This window comes from Gigantopelta aegis, chromosome 13 (genome assembly GCF_016097555.1).
Source record: "Gigantopelta aegis isolate Gae_Host chromosome 13, Gae_host_genome, whole genome shotgun sequence".
Lineage (NCBI taxonomy): Eukaryota > Metazoa > Mollusca > Gastropoda > Neomphalida > Peltospiridae > Gigantopelta > Gigantopelta aegis.
Window position 1 is genome coordinate 27,312,131 of NC_054711.1, and position 22,999 is coordinate 27,335,129.

Consider the following 22,999-nt stretch of genomic DNA (forward strand, 5'->3'; position numbering starts at 1 on the left):
GCATATAATTATCCAGATATACTGAACAGCAATGAAAGTGAGCCACCCACATTTTAAACTGTTATTGCATACTAGTTTAGGTTTCTGTATAAACCACAATAACCCTAACCCTTGTATACAATTTTTGAGGTTATTTATTTCCTGCCAGATTCCACCCCAGGGCTCGAAACGGCCAGTGGCCAGGTCGCCCAATGCAACCAATGTCCTGGTTGGGTGACTTATATATTTAAAAAATAATGGCGTTAAGTTGCCCAAATAATATTATCTTCTAAAGAGCTACAAAATGTATAACATATGAGCCCCTATTAACATTTGTATTCCACATTAAAATCTTGCTTGTGGTTCGTTTACCATAATTTGCCTACATGCATTATTAATTTTGGGCCACCATTTTTTTTGGTGCAAATTTCGAACCCTGTTTCACCCACTTACATAAAATGAATTAAAGGCATTATGTTTTTCTTTTCATATCATTTTTACCACTACAACCCAGACTGGTGCATTTTCAATGATTTTCAGTATATCCTTAAAGGGACAGACCCTAGTTTTTAAAACACTACAGCATATTTTTCACTATTAGAACCGCTTATGATCGCTGAAATCAAACATTACTTATATTTTATTCTTTAGATTATCCATTTCCGTAGAACCAAAGTGTTTCTGGCCATCCTGGTGTCTGTAGTACCAAACATTACATTTTTCATATTTTTAAAAATGCACACGCATCTGAGAAGTAGCGGCTATTGATTTGATTTAAAGTCTATTTTTAAGGATATTTCCCAGTTTTAAAGGCATACTGTCATGGATTTAAGGACCTTATTTCTCTAAAAATCGATAATATTTTTTTTTTACATTAATTGTTGGAAACCAAATCTAGCTATCGCATCACCTTAACTGAACCATGAAGGAGTGAAATCCATGTCAACCCTCTCGGCAATTTTAGTTTTTGAATTATGGACCATTGCCATAATTCAATTATTTTTACAAAATCTCATTAATAACTGGAGTATGGTGGTTACGAAGATGGTTGAATAAAGTACATTTAGGGACAAATCAAATTATTTTTGTTCAGTTAATACTTTGTTAGACCATTAAATAGGTCAGTGGTCTGTGACAATATGTCTTTAAATAGGTCAGTGGTCTCTGACAATATACCTTTAACATCACAGACTCTTCTTTCACTCTATTGTAATTTTATCCAAATGAGTTACAGGTTTGTAAATTAACTAAACTTAAGTGTCCATATTTTACGGGTTAAACGCAGGAGCAGTGCCTTTACTTGTACCATCTATTACTAGTTTGTAACACTTCCATCGCCATCAAACATGATTTTAGTTTGTATCTATGAAGAGAGGAACATTTACACTAAAACCAGGACCCATATTCACAAAATATCGTAAGCCTAGTTTTACACGTAAACGTAAATCTACGACCGAAGAGCTATTCTTCACGAAACAACGAAAACGTAAGTTACGTGTGAAGTTGGACGTAAATATAAGAGTCGTGTATATATAATAAATCAAGCACGATCGCCGTTATTTACTATTATTCACGGAAACTGGCAGCATTCTAATAACTGAAGCAGTTTGCGATGGCGAACGACCACGGATTGAACATATTTTTGTTGGTGACCGAACGGATGTTTTCGACTCGGCCAATTTCTCCTGAGTTATCTTTTTCTTTTTAAGAAATATCCTCAAGTTCGTACCAAAACGCGGATCCTCACCAATACCAAAATGCCATGATTCACCGTTCGCGATGTTATTGTTAGCAGACGACAAATGAAACTGCGTTTTGCGCATTTGTTATTTACCCAGTAGCCACCGTTTGTAATGGGTTTGTTATTTTTTATTTCTCCGGTGAGTGTTAAATCGTAGATTTACGTCCAACTAAGTTACGTTTACATTTACAACCGTCTTTGAGAATAAGGTGCTTCTTGCACGTAAACGTAAATCTATGGCAGACTTAAGTGCTAGTCGTAGATGTAAATTTACACCTTTTTGTGAATATGGGTCCTGGTCTGTAATATAAATCAAACATTGTCCCCCAGTCAGTACAATACGTATAGTTATATTAATATATATTAGTAAATATTTTTTAAATTGTTGTTTATACACATACCGTATATCGCTGTGTATTAGCCGACTTTTTGATACAAAATTTATCAAGTCAAAGGCTGGGGTCGGCTTATCTAAGGAGTCAACATTTTATTGGAAATGTAAAGTTAGAATAGTGATGTCACGGCTCGACTCGATCTATTGTCATTATTGTGCTCTGCATTTCCGCTTTCATAAAGGTTTAATATTGCATTTTAACACAAGCTATTACAAATAAAAGATATTAAAATGGTATATATATGTTCATCTTTAATAAATGTTGGTGTTTAAAAGTTATTTAGTAATATTTATCTGTTTAAACAACAATAAATGGTGACCGATCAAAACAATTTCGGAAAACTTCGCAGGTCACGTGTCATTACAAAACTGCTTACTAAACCGGTGAACACGTTAATTGTTCCAGCTTCATTTGTTTTGTTTGTCGGCTTGGGATTAATCGACACGGGTGGTTGGGTATGGTAGGGTATAGCCGACTAGTAATGAAAAGACCGATTAGCACAATCAACAATGCAAACAGTCACTGTGTTTTTAACGTGTGGCTGCAATCAAGAATGTTTAGGTATATTTCGCTATCTTGGTACTTATATTTTACGAGAAATAAATTAACCGGACACCGTTTCTATAAATAGAAATCGGCTACTGCTTCCGGATAAGTTTGCTGTGACAAATGACGTTTGAAAGCAGATGTACTTTGTCATTTTGTAGAGACCACAAGACATCTGACTTGGTTAGTTTTATATAGGGGGGTCGGCTTATATACAAGGTCGATAATTTTAAAGCCGATTTGGAGGGTGAAACTAGGGGGTCGGCTAATGCATGGAGTCGGCTAATACACAGCGATATACGGTAATATCAGTACAAACATAGTCAGTAACAAAAGTCAACTCCTCCCTGCTTCATAAAACAAAATCACTCCAACACTAAGCGAATAATCGCAAACACCACATACTTTTAAGCAAAGAATATTGAAAATCTTTAAAAAAAAAAAAAAAAAAAAAAAACCCTGTGCATTAATCATGATCGTATTATAAAATGTTTCATTGTGAAGAAACGTTTTCAATCTTTATGTTTTCTGCGGAGATTAATTTATTTTTCGTAGAGGTTTGTTGCTCAATAGCAAAACTTGGGGTTGTTTTAATTTCAGAAGCTGAGGGCATTTCAAATTCACGAACAGATGGCTTGCAGTCCTCTACTTTCAACTGTCTCTTCACAACAAATTCATGCACCACAGGAGCCCGATGATTCTGTTCCTCTTTCACGTTGGAGCACAAACGACTCTTCACCTCACCCTGATCTGAACAAGTTACCTCCCCTTGATTAGTACACGTGACCTCTTCCTGTTTAACACAAATTACTTTTTTAGGATTGCTGATGTCATTTTCTTTACTAATGATCTCACAAGTTATGTCCCTTTGACTAGTTATATCCCCTTGTTCATCACAAGTTATGTTCCTTTGACACACTTCTTGTGGTTGTTGTTCGTTATCTATGGAGTTAGCACTGGTGGTGTCGGTTTGTGAAACACAACTGTTTTGCTTTTCTTCACGATGACTTGAAAGCAGATCACTGGACACATTTTCAGTTTGTTGATCTGGTGACATATCACTTTCTATACCCGTTCCATCGTTATTTTCTAGTTCCTGTTGCACTGCGGGGTGACAAACACTTTTCACCACATCATTTTCAGTCGTCTCTGTTTGGATGTCACTATGATCCATTGTGGAACTTTGAGTAGAATTACCAATCCTATTTTCTTCTTTTACATTGTTGTCACCGACTTTTCTTTCCTCCGAGACAACGACTGTATCTAATGGCCCATCACTCACAGATGAACCACAAACATTTGGAGATTCAAGAGAAGAAACCTGGTCTGATATGTTTGTTTTCTCAACCTCATTTCCACTCTCATTCATTGAGCTTGTACTGTGAACCTGGATTTCGTCGTCATTCAGTCTACGAGACGACCCGTCAGAACCTAAATCATTTCTTCCTGTAAGATCGTCAACCTCAATTGCTTTACTCTTCGTCGTATCACTCTTCACATCGTCACCACCTTCTTTATGTCCACTTTCCGCTCCTGCCGCACACGAGTTATTACTGTCCAATCTTACGGCACTGTTGCTGCTATTCTCCACCAGTCTGGCCGTATCACAAGTGCGAGTATCACTACAAGTCAGGGTACTGTCCGGTGTCGTGAAGCCGATGTTCCCGGACGTGGCGAGGGTGTCCCCGGCCATGTTGGGGAGGCTGGTGGTGATGCTGTCACTGGACGTGTCATGTTGGTCCTCGCTGTCCAGCGTCCACCCGTGCTGCTCCGCCATGTCATCGACGATGTACTCGGGCTGGGATTCAGAGTCCCCCCCGCCTCCAGAGTCCACCCTGCCTCCTCCATGAGCGATCTCCTCACCGTACTGGTTCCACTCCTGCTGACCACCTTCCTCGGAGTCCTTCAGCTGTGCTTCTTCCTCGTTCTTGGAGCCCCTCGGACGGTCCTGTGTAAAGTGAAAACAAAAATTATGCGGTATTAAATGTCTCGCCACCTATAAACTTATTCAGTGCACCTATAAACCAAGTTTCATTGAACTAGCACTTATAGCTTGTGTTAAACTGATCTACAGTCCATTCCACAGGGAAGGAAGGAAATGTTTTATTTAACGATGCACTCAACACATTTTATTTATTGTTATATGGCTTCAGACATATGGTTAAGGACCACACAGATATTGAGAGAGGAAACCCACTGTTGCCACTTCATGGGCTACTCCTTTTGATAAGCAGCAAGGGATCTTTTATATGCACCATCCCACAGATAGAGTAGCACATACCACAGCCTTTGATATACCAGTCATGGTGCAATGGGCCCACCGACGAGGATTGATCCCACCCATTCCACAGGGAACACCTTTTTTCATACTATGGAATTTACTATATAAGTTATTTATGTCTGAGCCGACTGATTTATAAATTCCACACAATAATAGTATATTTTTGTTATTTCCAAAACACTTTTTGCTTTTCCTGTTACGTCAAACCAAACTGAAATTATTTACAATTTTTTTTTTATATAGCATGATGCGATGGACTATGAATGTGAAACTTTAAAAGTTAGATCTTAACACTACAGTTCATGCTGTTGTCACTACCGTCAAAAAAGTAATATCTATATCTCATCTTTTTACTTTGTAAAGGGGAAACAAACAAAAATATAAACAAACCGAAACACTGAGCAACACAACAAATGCAAAATAAATACAAACACCCTGTTCTTGTTCATCACATTATAAATAATTACATACAATATTAATCAAAAGACCTGGTAGCTTGAAATCACAAAATCATAATATTTCAGTGTTTCTCTATCTCACATCACCAACACACTTTTATTATTTGCACCTCTTGCTTCTTTTATTGCTTAATATATATCTGAACTTAATTTCTCACTATAAAATTATTTAGTATTTAACAGATTCCACAAGCAATACATATGCTAGTGAAATTATAAGTAAATCAATCTTTTATAAGCATCACTGAGGCCAATATTTGTATGTAATGTGTAACCGGTGAGTAACCTAATCATAACACGTGTACACTACTACTACAATTTAAACAAATTGATTTTGTCAATGATACATTATCTAATATCAGACTACAAATTTCTTTGAAATAGTTGGCAGCTATCAATGTTTAAATCCAGCAGTTCGCTACTTAATAGATTAGCAGTTTGCGTCAATTTAAATAGATTGGCGGTTTGCGTCAATTTAAATAGATTAGCAGTTTGCATCAATTTAAACAGATTAGAGGTTTGCGTCAATTAAATAGATTAGCCGTTTGTGTCAATTAAAATAGATTAGCAGCTTGCGTCAATTTAAATAGATTAGCAGTTTGTGTCAATTTAAATAAGATTAGCGGTTTGCGTCAATTTAAATAGATTAGCAGTTTGTGTCAACTTAAACAGATTAGCAGTTTGCTTCAAATTAAATAGATTAGCGGTTTGCATCAATTTAAATAGATTAATGGTTTGCATCAATTTAAATAGATTAGCAGTTTGCTTCAAATTAAATAGATTAGCAGTTTGCGTCAATTTAAATAAGATTAGCGGTTTGCGTCAATTTAAATAGATTAGCAGTTTGTGTCAATTTAAATAGATTAGCAGTTTGCTTCAAATTAAATAGATTAGCGGTTTGCGTCAATTTAAATAAGATTAGTGGTTTGCGTCAATTTAAATGAGATTAGCTGTTTGCAATAATTTAAATAAGATTAGCGGTTTACAGCAATTTAAATGAGATTAGCTGTTTGCAATAATTTAAATAAGATTAGCGGTTTGCGTCAATTTAAATAAGATTAGGGGTTTGCGTCAGTTTAAATGAGATTAGCTGTTTGCAATAATTTAAATAAGATTAGCGGTTTGCATCAATTTAAATGAGATTAGCTGTTTGCAATAATTTAAATACATTAGCGGTTTTCAATAATTTAACTAGATTATCGGTTTGTGTCAATTTAAATAGATTAGCTGTTTGCATCAATTTAAATAGATTATCGGTTTGCATGAATTTAAATAGATTAGTGGTTTGCATCATTTTAACTAGATTAGCCATTTGCATGAATTTAAATAGATTAGTGGTTTGCATGAATTTAACTAGATTAGCTGTTTGCATCAATTTAAATAGATTATCAGTTTGCATGAATTTAAATAGATTAGTGGTTTGCATGAATTTAAATAGATTAGCTGTTTGCATCAATTTAAATAGATTATCAGTTTGCATGAATTTAAATATTTTAGTGGTTTGCATGAATTTAAATAGATTAGCCGTTTGCATCAATTAAAATAGATTAGCAGTTTGCATCAACTTAAATGTGTGTAGCGGACTCACAAACAATGATTTGCGTGAAATACCATTCCCTGTAGCAGTCAACATAATATATCAATCATCTGTCTAAAATTGACAGATCTTAGTGTTTAAACACTACCACATATTTTTCACTATTAGAGTCATTTGTGATAATTCAAATAAGACATTATTCACATTTTATTTTTTAGATTATCCATTTCCGTACATCCGAAGTGCTTCTGATCATCATGATGTTTCTAATGCCTCAAAATGCATTTTTTAAATATTGTTAAAAATATACATACCTCTGAGACGTAACAGTTATCGAGACAAGCTAGTGTCTATTTTAAAGCGTATTTCTCCCTTTCAACGTCACAGACTTGTTTCAGTCTATTGCTACCTTTATCCATAAAGAATAACTAGTTACTGACATCGGATATCTGCTTTATTCTGTGATGGTAAGAATGGGAAATTCCACGAGGCTCTTCCGAGCGAAATTTCTCATGTAGATATCCGACATCATTGACTGGTTATTATCTTTATCTTGCAGACCATAAAAATTATAGGGAAAAGCTATTACACGTATGTCTGTTATTTCAGCCACATTGTATGATGACCTAGAGATGAAATGAGTGATTTTGTAATATAGCTATAGTGACTTCCCTAGAAATTTGGCAAGGCATGGTAGACCAAATACTTTTGGGGCATTTTCACCATTTTCGGGGCACTTGTTTTTTTATTAAAAATACACAAAAATTAATTGAAATAAACATTAATGTAATTTATGTGCTTGCTTTAATAAATGAATGGCAAAAGATATAAAAGGCATATTTTATTAATTAATAATACCTTTTGGGGTGTTTTATAAAGGCAATTTTAGAATTAATTAGTGAAAAAGGCTTGTTTAATCTCAGGGCAGCAAGGTGATGATTAAGGCAAGATGGTGCTAAACTATTGAGGCATGGTGCTGCACCATGCTAAAACAAGCTTGGGAAAACACTATAGCTATGCTTTATCTGTCATCATATTCTGTCAATAGAAACGATGGTTGTTATAGGTTTGTAGATTAACCAAACTTAGTATCTATTTTCCCCAATTGAAACTTGGGTCTGTACCTTTAAGATATCATCCAATGTAGTGTGTTTATTAGCAGGAGGAAGGCAGCTGTTTTTGGCAGTTACTGCTGCCTATTTTTTATGCTTATAATTACACACATCACTGTGTTTTCTTTAAAAGCTGTTTACCTTCAAAAACATAACACCAGTTACCTCTGGCTTCACTATTGGGATGGCCAGCTTGGGTCGTCTGGTTGGAGATCGTCTACGGCTAGCACGCTGTAATTCTGGCGCATAGTACGTCGTTCCCCCGCGGTACAGCTCTGGACCCGCACTGCCAGGAGGGCCAGACGAACGGGGGCCCTGAAACAGAGAAAAAAAGGAATGTGACACCTCAGCACATTTTAAACTATGGCTATTTTATTCATATTTCTTATTAAATATCATCATTTGTGGCGTTTTCAAAAAAGAAAAAAAAAAAAAAAAAGTTTAAAACATAAAAAGAAGTGATGTGAAATGTTACATTCAACAATAGTACTCACCTGCACTGTAGTGGTCTGTACTGGAGCGGGGGCCGGTGGGGGTGGCCCTGTTGGGGGTGACGGGAATGCCACCGGCATCTGGTACTGTCCAGGGGGTGGCGGGGGTGACCCGTACACCATACCTCCTGTCAGGTACTGCGGTGCTATCAGCCGTGTGGGCGCTGCGATGGACACGGGGGCGCGCACGTTGGGCGGGAAGATACGGGGTGGCGATGACAAGCCGGGTGTAGAAACTGAAATATATAATTTGCATTACAATTTAAGAAGATCAATATTTGTTTAACGAAACCTCAGCACCTTTATAAACTATGGCTATTTAGATCTAAAGTACAATTCCTTTTACATTTGGTTGGCGTTTCTATTTTTTCTTTAACTACACCACTATAGCAATTGATTAATTAATCATTGGCTATTGGATGTCAAACATTTGGTAATTCTGACTCGGTAGTCATCAGAGGAAACCCGCTACATTTTTCCATTACCAGCAAGGGATCTTTTATATGCACTTTCCCACAGACAGAAAAGCACGCACCACGGTCTTTGACCAGTTGTGGTGCACTGGTTGGAATGAGAAAACCCCCAATTAGTTGAATGGATCCACACAGGTGGTTCGATCCTGCGACGCAAGCACCTCAAGCAAGCACAAACCAGACTGAGTTAAATCCAGCCCGTGACAAAAGTCTATAGTGTATTAGAGGAAAGGAAAGAAAGAAAGAAATGTTTTATTTAACGACGCACTCAACACATTTTATCACACAGATTTTGAGAGGAAACTCGCTGTCGCCACTACATGGCCTACTCTTTCCGATTAGCAGCAAGGGATCTTTTATTTGCACTTCCCACAGGCAGGATAGCACAAACCATGACCTTTGTTGAACCAGTTATGGATCACTGGTCGGTGCAAGTGGTTTACACCTACCCATTGAGCCTTGCGGAGCACTCACTCAGGGTTTGGAGTCGGTATCTGGATTAAAAATCCCATGCCTCGACTGATATTTGAACCCAGTACCTACCAGCCTGTAGACCGATGGCCTAACCACGACGCCAGTAAGAGGAAAGGAGTGTTTGTTTAGTGGCACCTGTATTGTACTGTTTCGTTTTCTTGTTATGCTTTATTTTTATACAGTTTCGTTTTCTTGTTATGCTTTATTTTTATACTGTTTCGTTTTCTTGTTATGCTATATTTTTATACTGTTTCGTTTTCTTGTTATGCTTTATTTTTATACTGTTACGTTTTCTTGTTATGCTTTATTTTTATACTGTTTCGTTTTTTTGTTATGCTTTATTTTTATACTGTTTCACTGTGCTGTAAGGACGGGATGTAGTCCAGTGGTAAAGCATTAGATTGATGCACGGTCAGTCTGGGATCGATCCTCGTTGGTGGGCCCATTTTGCTATTTCTCGTTCTAGTCAAAGCACCACGACTGGTATTTAGAATGGTGCATATAAAACATCTCTTGCTAGTAATGGAAAAATTTAGCGGGTTTCCTCTCTAAAACTGTATGTCGCAATTACCGAATGTTTGACATCCAATAGCCGAGGATTAATAAATCAACGTCTGTACTGGTGTCGTTAAACAAAACAAACAAACATTGCGCTGTAGTTTAAAAGGACTACTGTAGAATACTTTATTTTCGTGGGATCAAATTTTCGAAATTTAATGAAAATGGGTCAATTCGCGAACATTTATTTTCGCGAATCTCCCAACCCCCATCAATAACAAAACGAAGTACAGACGTCAATAATTTTGTTTTGAAAACGAAACTTAGTTTTGCTGGTTGTTACGCTAATCTGTAGAAGTAATCCTACATTTACACGCAAGTGCTATACACATAAAACAAAGTTTTCCTGCTTTAACCAATCAAGACTTTATTGTCCTTATAATTGTTATAAAAACAAAAACCAAAAACAAACGAAACGAAATTTGAAGGCACAAGCTACTAGTACTCAGTAACTTAAGTTTGATTGAAACAATATTTATTGCCGTCAAAATACTAGTTCAAAACGGATTGTAATTGGCTAACAGGCCAAAAATAAAAATAAAATTATGAAACATCTGAACATAGCCCAGTCCGGATTTTTTCACTTCCACATTTTTAATATACTGTGATAATGCATGTTTACTTCTGTCGTTGAACACGTGTAGACTCTGTCCGATGAACTGATCGCTAGCAGATGCGAAGGAAAACAGCATAAAGCTTTTTAGTGTTAGTATTGTTTTATTATCATGTATGTACTTACAATCGTGTCTTGATTTAAAGTTTTAAACAGCTTTTGTGTTTTGTGGTTTGTTCCGTGACAGGAGGGAGCAGCGCTTTGTTACTACTAGCCTCGTGCATCGGAAACTAATGTGGTATAGTTGAACGAGACTACATATTTTTTTATTTTTTTTGTCGGCCTTTATAAAAAGTTTATTTTCGCGTGAAATATATTTTCACGAATTTCATTCACTCGAAAAACATGAAAATAAATTCCAATAAAATCAATATTAAAATACTTCCAGACATGGCTATGTCCAGAAATGCATTGTTATAGAGTTTAGTTTAATTTATTTGCCGAAAACCATTTAAAATAACTACAAACTCCTTTAGGTAGGGTTACCAGTTTGTACTGTTTTCCGGTTTTATTTTGTACTGCTTAGTGTTGTCGTTTCATTTAGTACTGCTTTGTATTGTTTTGTGTTGTCATTTTGTTGTTTTATTTTGTACTGCGGTGTTGTTACTTTGTTGTTTCATTTTGTACTGCATTGTGTTAAGTTTTGTTGCCATTTTCTAGTTTTATTTTGTACTGCTTTGTCTTGTGTTATTTTGTTGCTTCATTTTGTACTACTGTATTGTATTTTTGTGTTGTCATTTTGTTATTTCATTTCATATTGTTTTGCGTTGTATCATCCCGTTTTGTGCTGTTCTGTATTATTTTGTATTGTATTGTTTTGTACTGTTCCATGTTGTATCATTTTGTTTTGTACTGTTCTGTATTATTTTGTATTGTGTTGTTTTGTGCTGTATCATCTTGTTTTGTACTGTTTTGTGTTGTATCATTTTGTTTTGTAGTTCTGTACTATTTCGTATTGTTGTTTTGTATTGTATCATTTTGCTTTGTACTGTTCTGTACTATTTCGTATTGTGTTGTTTTGTACTGTTCTGTGTTGTATCATCTTGTTTTGTACTGTTCTGTGTTGTATCATCTTGTTTTGTACTGTTCTGTACTATTTCGTATTGTGTTGTTTTGTGTTGTATCATCTTGTTTCGTACTGTTCTGTACTATTTCGTATTGTTTTGTACTGTTTTGTGTTGTATCATCTTGTTTCGTACTGTTCTGTACTATTTCGTATTGTTTTGTACTGTTTTGTGTTGTATCATTTTGTTTCGTACTGCTCTGTACTATTTTGTATTGTGTTGTTTTGTACTGTACTGTAGTTCTGTATTGTGTTGTTTTGTACTGTTCTGCACTATTTGTGTATTGTGTAATGGGAAAAAAGCAAAACCTGGTAAAGTGAAGGCCAATGGGGGTTGCAGTATTGTTGCCTGAAAGGCTCCCTCTGGTGCCGACACTGGCACTCGGTCAGGGTGGTAAACAGGGGGTGCTGGAGGAACTCTCTCTGGTGAGTGCTGGAACACAGTGGCTGGTGATGGCGGAACCCGATCCGGAGGGTGCTGGAACACAGGGGCTGGAGCAGGGGGGGCTCTCTCTGGGTGCTGAAACACTTGACCTGTCACCGGTGGTACTCTCTCAGGGTGGAACGCAGGGGAGGGAGGGTAAGCTGGGTGAAAAGCAGAATAATGTGTTATTTATTAGCCAGATATGAACTTCAAGTGAAAGCAAACTAATGGAAATGGCAGGAAGGTAATTAATTAGTGCCATCAGTAAACACTAAGGTCGACGACAGTCATTTTTCACACTCTTATTTTGGTTTTGTACACAATAAATATAACAAAACTTGAAATCCATATTTTGTCAAATGTACCATTTTTTTTATCACAAGATTTTCTTCAAACACATTCAGGTACATAATGTTTTGAGTACTTCTGTCGTACAATGCTCTTTGTCAATTCCTTCATCAATAAAATTTAGGAATAAAGCATCTCCCAATATTAAACATTGCGGGTCATTAAAAAGGTTCAAATATATAATTGTAACTGAAACTAGGGGTCAAATGTTTATTTCTGGAGGGCACAGCAAGTGATGCTTTTTGGTTTAATAGCTAAAACTAGGTCACTAAGGCAAGATGGAGAGGCACCATGATAAGCATGTTTGGTTACTAAAATGTGAGATTAAAACTTTAGCAAATTGTTTCCTAAGTTCAATTCTTCAAGTTCAAGTTTTATTTATTATTTTTTGCAATTGAGGATATAAATACACATAGAAAAAGAAATAGGAGCAAACCAGGTAATCACCATGGCATTTTTCTTGCTGTAGACAATGTCCGATTTTTTCCGGGCACAGCAGCAAGTAAGGAGGACAAGCATGGTATTTGCTCGTGGTGCCTTGGTAAAATTCGAACCCTATGAAACAGTTTTTGCACAATAATATTTACAGAGGAATAAACCTAAACCAAACACCATTTTACACTAAACGTTAGGGAATGTTTCCAGTTTTCCAGGCTTTGAAAACAAAAGTTTTCAAACAGCTTTCAAAAGACACCTGTAAACTGTGTTTTTAGAGAATGAAGAAAACAGGGACTGTTGTTATGGAGACCAACATACCTGTACCTGGATTGTAATACGTGCTGCCAGATTCGGCAGGGATGTTCTCGGTGTATGCGGAATCAGGGGCGGTCCGCTGCCTCTGTGAGGAGTAACGTTTGGGTCTGATCTGTTGGCCACTTTCTGTCTTAGCGACGACAGACAGAGCAGGAATTGTCTTCCGTTCAACAGGTGCTTCAGGTGGGCCTGTAGTTAAAAAAGAAGAAGATTTATGTGTTACTTTAAATATTATTACAAAATATTAATTGTGACATTTGGGTCTGATCTGTTGGCTTCTTTTCGTCTTAGCGACGACAGACAGAGCAGGAATTGCCTTCCGTTCAACAGGTGCTTCAGGTGAGCCTGCAGTCAAAGGAAAGATTAACTTGTTACTTTAAACAACATTACAAAATTTCAACAAGAAATTAAATGTTAATATTCTCTGGTTGGTAGGTACTGGGTTCGTATCCCACCTGAGGCAATGGGGGATTTTCATGCCAGTACTGGCTCCAACCCAAAGTGAGTGCACCACTAGGCTCAATGGGTAGGTGTAAGGCCACATACACCGAGTTTCACCCACTTCATGGATGTGATTATGGGTGTGTGTCCCGAGTGTATGACCCCACAAGGGGAATGATTACCCAGCATGCACTGCAGGTTCCATGTATCCCGGGCTCGGGTGATATCGAGATAGCTCAACTGACAGCAAGCGTGGAGCACGGACCTGTTATGTCAAGTAGTCCCATACCAAAATGGAAATACTGCGGCTTCACCATTCATCTCATCATCATCCATGTTTGTAATGTCCAACAATGTCTTTGTCTCTGTGTTAATATTCATTTTATTACATACCTATTCAATCTTAATATACTGGAATTTCCCCAGGGCTGTAAGGCGTAGCGGGCCGATACACCTTGGCCCGTAATTTTACCAGATATCTACTGGCACTGCTAATCGGCCAGGAAGGCACTTATGCATAATGTGCTTCTCGTGCCGAGCAATCAAACTTCAAGGCCGATGAAAAAAGATGTCAATTGACAGAATGAACTGTACCATTTAACTGAATAAACAATTGGTAAAGCACTTGTTTTTAGTAAAACATGTCGATAGAAAGCTTGCTTCGAATACATTTGTATTATCCAACATGCAAACAGATGTCTTGCTTTCAAATCTGTCGGACTGGACGACCCGTCTAAAAGAAATCAAATGTTTTCCAAACACAAACAAAAAATAACCAAGCTGTTGCTTTGATTTTGGACGAGATTTCAATACAATCCAACATGGCACCTACAAAACCAACAACAAGAAAAGCTGACGATTTGTTTACTACACCTTCTATTAAAAAAACAGAAAGTGTGGATTTGATCCCGCATGAAAACACTATTTTGCATGGTTGAATACAAGCGGTGAAAATGGGACAATTTTTGGTAAATATATTTTAAAATTGTTTTTTTTATACACAAGATAATTGCATACTACATTTTGTATGTTTTGTTTGTAACATTATACTTTGAAATCACTCCTTTTCCCCCTATGTTTAGTATTTTTCTTTTTCTTATTCTTATTTTTTTAGTTTTGTATTGATAGCAGACATGAACAGTATTATGCTATTAGTGAAAACACCTAAAATTACTGTAAGTTTTATACATTTAAATCTGTATCAAACAAATTTATTACTTCAATTTTATAAAACCCGTATAACTGAGAACTGAAAACCTGATTTTAAATGAATAATGTATACATTTCTACTTTATGCATCTTTGACGCACCACACACAAATGTACAGTGTATTGTGATATAATGCTACTAACCTGTATTTCATAAAACGGGACCCAGTGATTGACAGTGATTATTTGCCAAAAACACTGTTCGAGGCCAACAAAAGTACCTATCAGAAAGTGTGTTTGGGTAGATGTTCCTTGTATGAAGGAAGGAAATGTTTTATTTTAACGATACACTCAACACATTGTATTTACGGTTATATGGTTACAGACATATGGTTAAGGACCACACAGATATTGAGAGAGGAAACCCGCTGTCGCGACTTCATGGGCTACTCTTTTCGATTAGCAGCAAGGGATCTTTTATATGCACCAACCACCAGACAGGGTAGTACATACCACAGCCTTTGTTAACCAGTCGTGGTGCACTGGCTGGAATGAGAAATAGATCAATGGGCCCACACAAAAGTGCATCGAGCGAGCGCTTTAACACTGGGCTACGTCCCACCCTTTCCGTGTACGACGTTAGTCAGTCAAGAGTACAGGTATTATACGGCACAGTAAGACAGAAACACACAAAAGTGCATCGAGCTAATGCTTTACCACTGGGCTACGTCCTGCCCTTTCTGTGTACGACGTTAGTCAGTCAAGAGTACAGGTATTATACGGCACAGTAAGACAGAAACACACAAAAGTGCATCGAGCGAGCGCTTTACCACTGGGCTACGTCCCGCCCTTTCCGTGTACGACGTTAGTCAGTCAAGAGTACAGGTATTATACGGCACAGTAAGACCGAAACATACAAAAGTGCACATGAGCGGGTCACATTATTATGAGAATCCTTTAACAAAAAAGGATGGAGGCACTGTTCTCCAAAACGCTGTTGGAGTGCAGTAAAAAAAGCATTTATATCTAAAGAATATGTATTTTTTAATGTGGAGGAAAAACAACTTCATTTCGGAACACGTTATAAGATGGGTGCGAGTGCGAAACACAGACAGATGGGAATGCAATGTACACCAGTATGAGAATCGGTGAGGTAATAGTGGATGTTTTGGGAAAACAGGTTCAGGAAGAAGTGTGTGCACAGGAAGAAGGGTGCGCACAGGAAGAAGGGTGCGCACAGGAAGAAGGGTGTGCAGGAAGAAGAGAGTGCAGGAAGAAGTGTGCACAGGAAGAAGTGTGTGCAGGACGAAGAGCGCGCAGGAAGAAGTGTGCGCAGGAAGAAGTGCACCAATCCGGCTTTTTTTTTTTATGCTTGACGAACAACCAACGTGTCCGTCAAAAAGCAGTTTTACCATTTATGCACATTTCATCAAGGATGGCAATCCTATAACTGAATTGTTACACATGGTTGAAATGCTTGATGGAAAGACTAAAAGAATCTTCAATAAAGTTACAGATTTCTGCAATGAAAATCAACTGAATTATAAACAAAAACTTGTGGCCATTGGTAGTGACAGTGCAAGTGTAATGCTAAGCAAAAAAGGAGGTGTTGTCGTGCTTTTCAAACATTCCATCATTGATATCAAATCACTATATAGCTCATCGGTTGGTGTTGGCAGTGTCACAGAGTGCCAACAAAATTACTTATCTAAAGAATGTCAAGGCAACTCTGTTACAGTGAGAATGGCTGGACTTACTGAAATTCAGGAATGTCATATGTTGTTTGATTTACATAAAACTTTGCTATTTGTTTATATCTGATTCAGTTTCACGAACAATGTTATAATTTGTTTATATTGTGGGGATTTTAATGCCTTACATTCATGTATGTATGTATGTATAGGAAGGAAGAAAATGGTTTATCTGACAATGCACTCAACACATTTTATTTACGGTTATATGGCGTCAGACATATGATTAAGGACCACAGATATTGATAGGAAACCCACTGTCGCCACTTCATGGGTTACTCTTTTCGATTAGCAGCAAGGGATCTTTTATATGCACCATCCCGCAGACAGGATAGTACATACCACAGCCTTTGTTACACCAGTTGTGGGGCACTGGCTGGAACGAGAAATAGCCAGACTAATATGAAGTAACTGAATAGCAAAAACAAATATCAAACTCGAGAGAAAGAAAACTACATAACATTGTATTTGTTTTTACAGCATCCGAATGACATGACTGTCGGGCTGAAGGTTTGCTGCACTTCACCACGAAGTACAACTTTGTGTTTCCTTGGAGATGTGTTGCCACGTGACAATTCTTTCCTGTGTCTTCCAGGTAAATATTGTATAACAGTGATAGTTTTTATTTCATTATGTAATTCGCCTGTTACTAGGCACTAAGATATGTTTATAGGAGGACACTAATGTAAAATGAATAAACATGAAAAGTAAAATATGCTGTATCAGTTGTTTTTATCTTCAGGTCAGCATTAGAAGACCGAGAGTGAAGGGTGCAGAAATGGAAAATATTTAACTAGCCTGCCGGACCAGAACCAACTAAATGTTACTAGCCCACCAGAATTTCTGCTAGCCTGCCAGTCTATAGAACAATTATTAACAATATTATAATATACAGTGTCTTCTCTTCAAATGAAATATATAGATATATTGACAAAACAGTATTAATAACATTTGAGAGGTGTTCAACATCACACGCCAAACTAAGTCAAAAAGACAGGTAGACCGTCGGGCTGGTAGTAGTATTTTTAAAATCGTCCGTTGGAATTTTTACTCGCATTTGGCGAGCTGACGAGTACTTCTGCAGCCCTGACAGTGCAATCCTATTTTACTGTTTAATTTATAACCATCTTGTTGTCTCTCCAGAGATCTGAGTTAGACTGCCTGCGTGCATAAAGTCACACATCCAGGGAAGCACAGCTGCAATCAAAGCCATGATGGATGATGGATGAGGAAAGCTTCTGAAAGTTATCCGGGATAAGAAAGAAAGAAAGAAATGTTTTATTTAACGACGCACTCAACACATTTTATTTACGGTTATATGGCGTCAGACATATGGTTAAGGACCATACAGATTTTGAGAGCAAACCTGCTGTCGCCACTACATGGGCTACTCTTCCGATTAGCAGCAAGGGATCTTTTATTTGCGCTTCCCACAGGCAGGATAGCACAAACCATGGCCTTTGTTGAACCAGTTATGGATCACTGGTCGGTGCAAGTGGTTTACACCTACCCACTGAGCCTTGCGGAGCACTCACTCAGGGTTTGTAGTCGGTATCTAGATTAAAAATCCCATGCCTCGACTGGGATCCGGACCCAGTACCTACCAGCCTGTAGACCGATGGCCTGCCACGACGCCACTGAGGCCGGTATTCCGGGATAAGATGCAAGATCTAATCCCCATTCAGGGGGTCATTCCATGTCAACACCCAATGGGTTAAGCCCTACCCTCTCCAATTTCACTGAAATTTGGTATATAAGGAGGTTATTGTGGCCAACAAACCTGAAATTCCAAGTTTCAGCTTAATCGGACCAACAGTTTCCGAGTTATGGCCTTTTCTTTTTTTTAAATTTTGTCAAAAAAGGGCGTGGCCACCCTTTTTTAAATTGCCACAACTCAGCAACCAATGGTCCAATTGTGACAAATGATGTATCATTGGAAAGGGGGAATTACAAGGAATCCAAATCTGGCATTAATCCTGACATTTGGGTTACTTTTGGGCTGATGACCTTTTGGCCTATATTTTGACCTTGAAATTGACTTTGTGGGACAGGTGACTTTGAGATGACCTTTGATTAAAATTATAGCCCAACATGTTATCTACAACATATAAAAAAAATTGGAGGTGGAAAATGTTTCATTAGTCAGCAATTTCAGATTGAAATATGTTTACCTGCTGTTGTTCTATGCTCTCTGTATATGCATCAACACTGTAAATGTCATGAATGTTAATGATACAATACAGTGTGGCAACCAGGCAACCAACTGATTCAGGAAAATAGAATCTATAAATCACTACTGGTAGTTTCCTTCATCTTTTGTTAATTTTATATATTATTATATTTCTGTTTATTTGATTGAAGTCACAAGCTTTCTAGTCTTTAACTATCCATGTTGAACAGACTTTAGAAATTCTGACGAGATAATTTTGGCAGATACTGTAATTCCTGGATGAAGATGAAGTCAAGGATGGGGTGTTTATAACACAAAGTATATCCCTTTCTGGAATCCAACACCTGTCTGCTTTTGATGGCCAGTGGAACTGCCGTGAAGGTCCATGAGGGTGCATGAACTTGACGTTATAGTCTCCAAATTCCTCTGAAACCTCATCCACCAAACCAATCCAAGGAAGACCATCATAGAGGCTGCAGACAAAGTTCTGCGCCTTTATTTCTAGTGGAATTTGTGAATCGTCATTACTATCATCGAAATTGCTAGTATCTTGAATTTGTACCAATTCGGTGGATTGGATTGTAAACTCAGTTTGAAAACCTGCATTGTAGACTGATAATGGGACAAAACGATGGTACTGCAGGGTTTTGTTTAACAACACCACTAGTGCTCATTGATTTATTAATTATTGGCTATTGGACGTCAAACATTTTGTAATTTTGACATATAGTCTTAGAGAGGAAACCCGTTACGTTTTTCAATTAGTAGCAATTGATCTTTTATATGCACCATCCCAGAGACAAGATAGCACATACCATGGCCTTTGATATATCAGTTGTAGTGCACTGGATGGAGCAAAAAATAGCCCACTGACAGGGATCATTCCCAGACTGTCAGCACACCAAGCGAGTGCTTTACCACAGGGCTACATACCGCCCCTGCCATCTATTTAACTATGTACAATGAAATAGCATTTGTTTGGCATTTTAAAAAAGTTCCATATATATGACTATTTTTCTGCCATTTATTGCTGAATTGTGACAATTCCGTTTTTTTATATTCTTTATCCATTAAAACTTTTTGTTTTACCCTTCATTATTTATACATGTACTAAATTGTAGGCCTATCACCAAGTGCTATAAGTAACTTTTTTCAGTTGGATTCTCTGCTGCTTAAGGTACAGGCCTATGCTTGAAACCTTAGAAAATAAAGTGTCAAATTGTGAATAAATAAATTATTATTTAGCAATCTTACCATAATGACTTGCTCAATGACATGATGTAGACTCAAAATTTTAAAGTATTAACATTCTTCACTTCATCAATAAGAATGTAAATGTACACACAAAAGTGTGCCAGTAGGCCTACAGACCACAGATAGTAATTAATCTTAAAAATAATTATCAATACTAATTACATATATTTAAGTAATAAGGATCAATTAGTTCTTTTGTTTGTCAGTTACCTACTGGAGATTTTCTGATACTTACATCTTAATAGATCTTGGAAATGGAGGGAAATCCGAGATCTAATGGATAAACATAAATTTCTTCGATTTTAGATATTCATGCAGCATGCTCTGAATTGGGGTTGGGGGGCTACAGTTTCCTCCACATGGGGTCCAAAGCATGGGTGGGGAAAAGCCCTTTTTTGCCGGTCTCGGACCGATTCACAATCTTTGAGACCGATATAATTTTTTGAAAACATGTGTTTGCCGGTCCCACTTTTATTATTTTTTCGGTCCGAAGCGTCTGTCCATTTTTATTATTGGAAAAAACTTTAATTTGTTATTGATGTTTCTGCAACTCATTACTTACCTACTTCACTAACAGGTGTTTATTTTGAGTCGTGATACATTTAAACCGGTCAGACGTTTAATACAAATCAATCGGTCATGTTTTGTTTTTCTATCAATGACCGGAAATAAAAACGTTGAACACGGTGAATGAGCTATTTGTGTCACTTCTCAGTTTGTTCCTGCACAGGTGTCGATCGGTACACAATTACAATAGGTTTAATTAAGTCGGCCAGTAATCTTTAATAGCACTGTGATCATGAAGCAAGCGCGTAATAACAAAATAATTACATCAATGGGATTAGCACAAAAACCGCAATGAACAGTCGGTCACAACCGGTCACGAGATTAAAGGTTTACTTATTAGCGATGATACCATTTATTAGTGATAATGAAGGAAGGACGTATGCTTTAATTAAAACAAAGACCTAGAGTTCATCTTTAATCAAAGGGGATACTATTTTTGCAAATATGAATACGCTGCAGGTATGCCTATACTTGTCGACAAAAACAACAACTTTAAGTTTAACATATATATACTGTTTTGCTGGGAAAAGCAGATGCTTGCGATTTGTATTGAGATATCAATATGTCATTGCTTACATGGGTAAATAAGAGTAAAAAACGAAAACAAGACGAGGTAGATACGGACATGGTGGTTACGGACACAGGTTCTTCCCCAGCTAAGAAGAAAGTTAAAGTGCGATGTTTTCAGTCGGCGTGGTTGAAGCAATTTAAGTGGCTAATTTGTGATGATGGAGGTCTTATGCAGTGTACCACATGCACGTTGCATAAAATGAAGAACAGTTTCGTCAACCCTGGATCCCAAAACTACAGGATGTCAGCTTTAACAGACCATGTCAAATCAAGAGACCACTTGACTGCTGAAGGGTTACAAACAATCAAATCTCAAAAACCAATTGAGAGTATAGTGATAAAATCAACAGCAATAGCAGACGACGCCATGACAACACTGATACGAAATAGTTACCTGTTGGCATTTGAGGATTTACCGCTAGAAAAGTATGAATCACTGAATCGGAACTCCCGACTTACTGGCAGCGTAATAACAACATCCATGTATCAAGACCGGCGGACTGCAACCGAGTTGATCACCATTGCATCGGATATCATCAGGGAATCCATTATCGAAGGTAATTATAGTTTGTTATTTGATATTCTTCATCATGAAATATACTCAATATATATACTAACCAGTATATTAAAATATCCCACTTTTTGGCACCTTCCTACACCACTGTAATTTGATATTATTATTATTATTTTAAAATTAAACCATATGTATTTTCTCTTTTGTTAGATCTGAAATCTAGTAAAGCAATCGGAATAATGGTCGATGAAAGCACAGATTTGGGAACTGAAAAGCACCTTATAATATATGCAACATACGTGAAGGAGGGATCGACGTGTGTGCGGTATGTTCAGCTGCTCAAGTTGACATCGTGTGATGCAGTTTTGTTAACTGCAAAGATCGTCAGTTTTTTCCAAGGAAATGAAATTGACATGAAAAAAGTATTTGGGTTTGGATCAGATGGAGCAGCAGTGATGTTGGGGAAAGAGGGCGGCGTAGCGACATTGTTAAAAGTGTATTCGCCATATCTCGTGGAAATGCATTGTGTTGCACACCGGTTGGCACTAGCTGTTGTTGATAGTGCAAAAGTGGTAAAAGAAATTAAATGGATGGAAAGCATTCTTTCCATGTTGTGTGGAATTTTTAGACGTTCACAAAAACGGTTGATGCAGTTGGCAATGTGGCAAGACTTTCTCGACGACCCCAAAATCAAGCCTCTACAAGTACATCAAGTCCGATGGCTCTCTATGACGAATGCCCTGACCAATGTTCGCCGTACTTTACCATCTCTCCTAAAAATGTTGGAAGAAGACAGAGATGATGACGTCACCGCTGAAGCATTGTTCTGTAAACTATCATCCTACAAATTCGTTTATCTCCTTCACCTTTGTTGTGACATTTTCGACCAGATCGCACGGCTGAGCAAGTTTCTACAGCGACGTGATTTGGTTTACGCCGAGATAAACCCCGCAGTGACATCGGTTGTTGACACATTCCATATGTGGTACCTGAGCGACGATGCCATGGGAGGTCCACTGCTGAGGGAATTTGTATCAAACGTTGACTGTAGTGAACCGGTTTTTGCCGGGATTAGTTTAACAACGTCCAAGCAAGATGCAGGCCTGTTGAAACTCCAGCAAAACATCGCCAACGTCATGACAACGAATGTTACATCAAGATTTCCTGACATGGAATTGCGCGATTCCATGAGCATACTTGACCCACAGAATTTGCCAAGTAACAACTTGAGTTCTTATGGAGTTTCCGAGCTCAGTATGCTTTCGAAACACTTTGATGGAGCTGTGAACACCACTGAGTTGGTGAGTGAATGGGAGGGGTATAAAGTATACACGAAAA

The 22,999-nt window shown here is 37.5% G+C and overlaps 1 protein-coding gene across 1 annotated transcript in view; it reads right to left on the minus strand.

Moving 5' to 3' along the window:
* Positions 1-2,843: 2,843 nt before the first annotated feature.
* Positions 2,844-22,999, minus strand: part of LOC121387882 — a 39,028-nt gene continuing 18,872 nt past the window's right edge. The window contains exons 8-12 of the mRNA XM_041519116.1: positions 13,250-13,435; positions 12,031-12,306; positions 8,544-8,776; positions 8,191-8,364; positions 2,844-4,609 (exon numbers count right to left, since the gene is read on the minus strand). Of these exons, the coding sequence (XP_041375050.1) occupies positions 3,155-4,609; positions 8,191-8,364; positions 8,544-8,776; positions 12,031-12,306; positions 13,250-13,435 (2,324 nt within the window). The 3' untranslated portion in view covers positions 2,844-3,154. The remainder of the gene's footprint in view (positions 4,610-8,190; positions 8,365-8,543; positions 8,777-12,030; positions 12,307-13,249; positions 13,436-22,999) is intronic.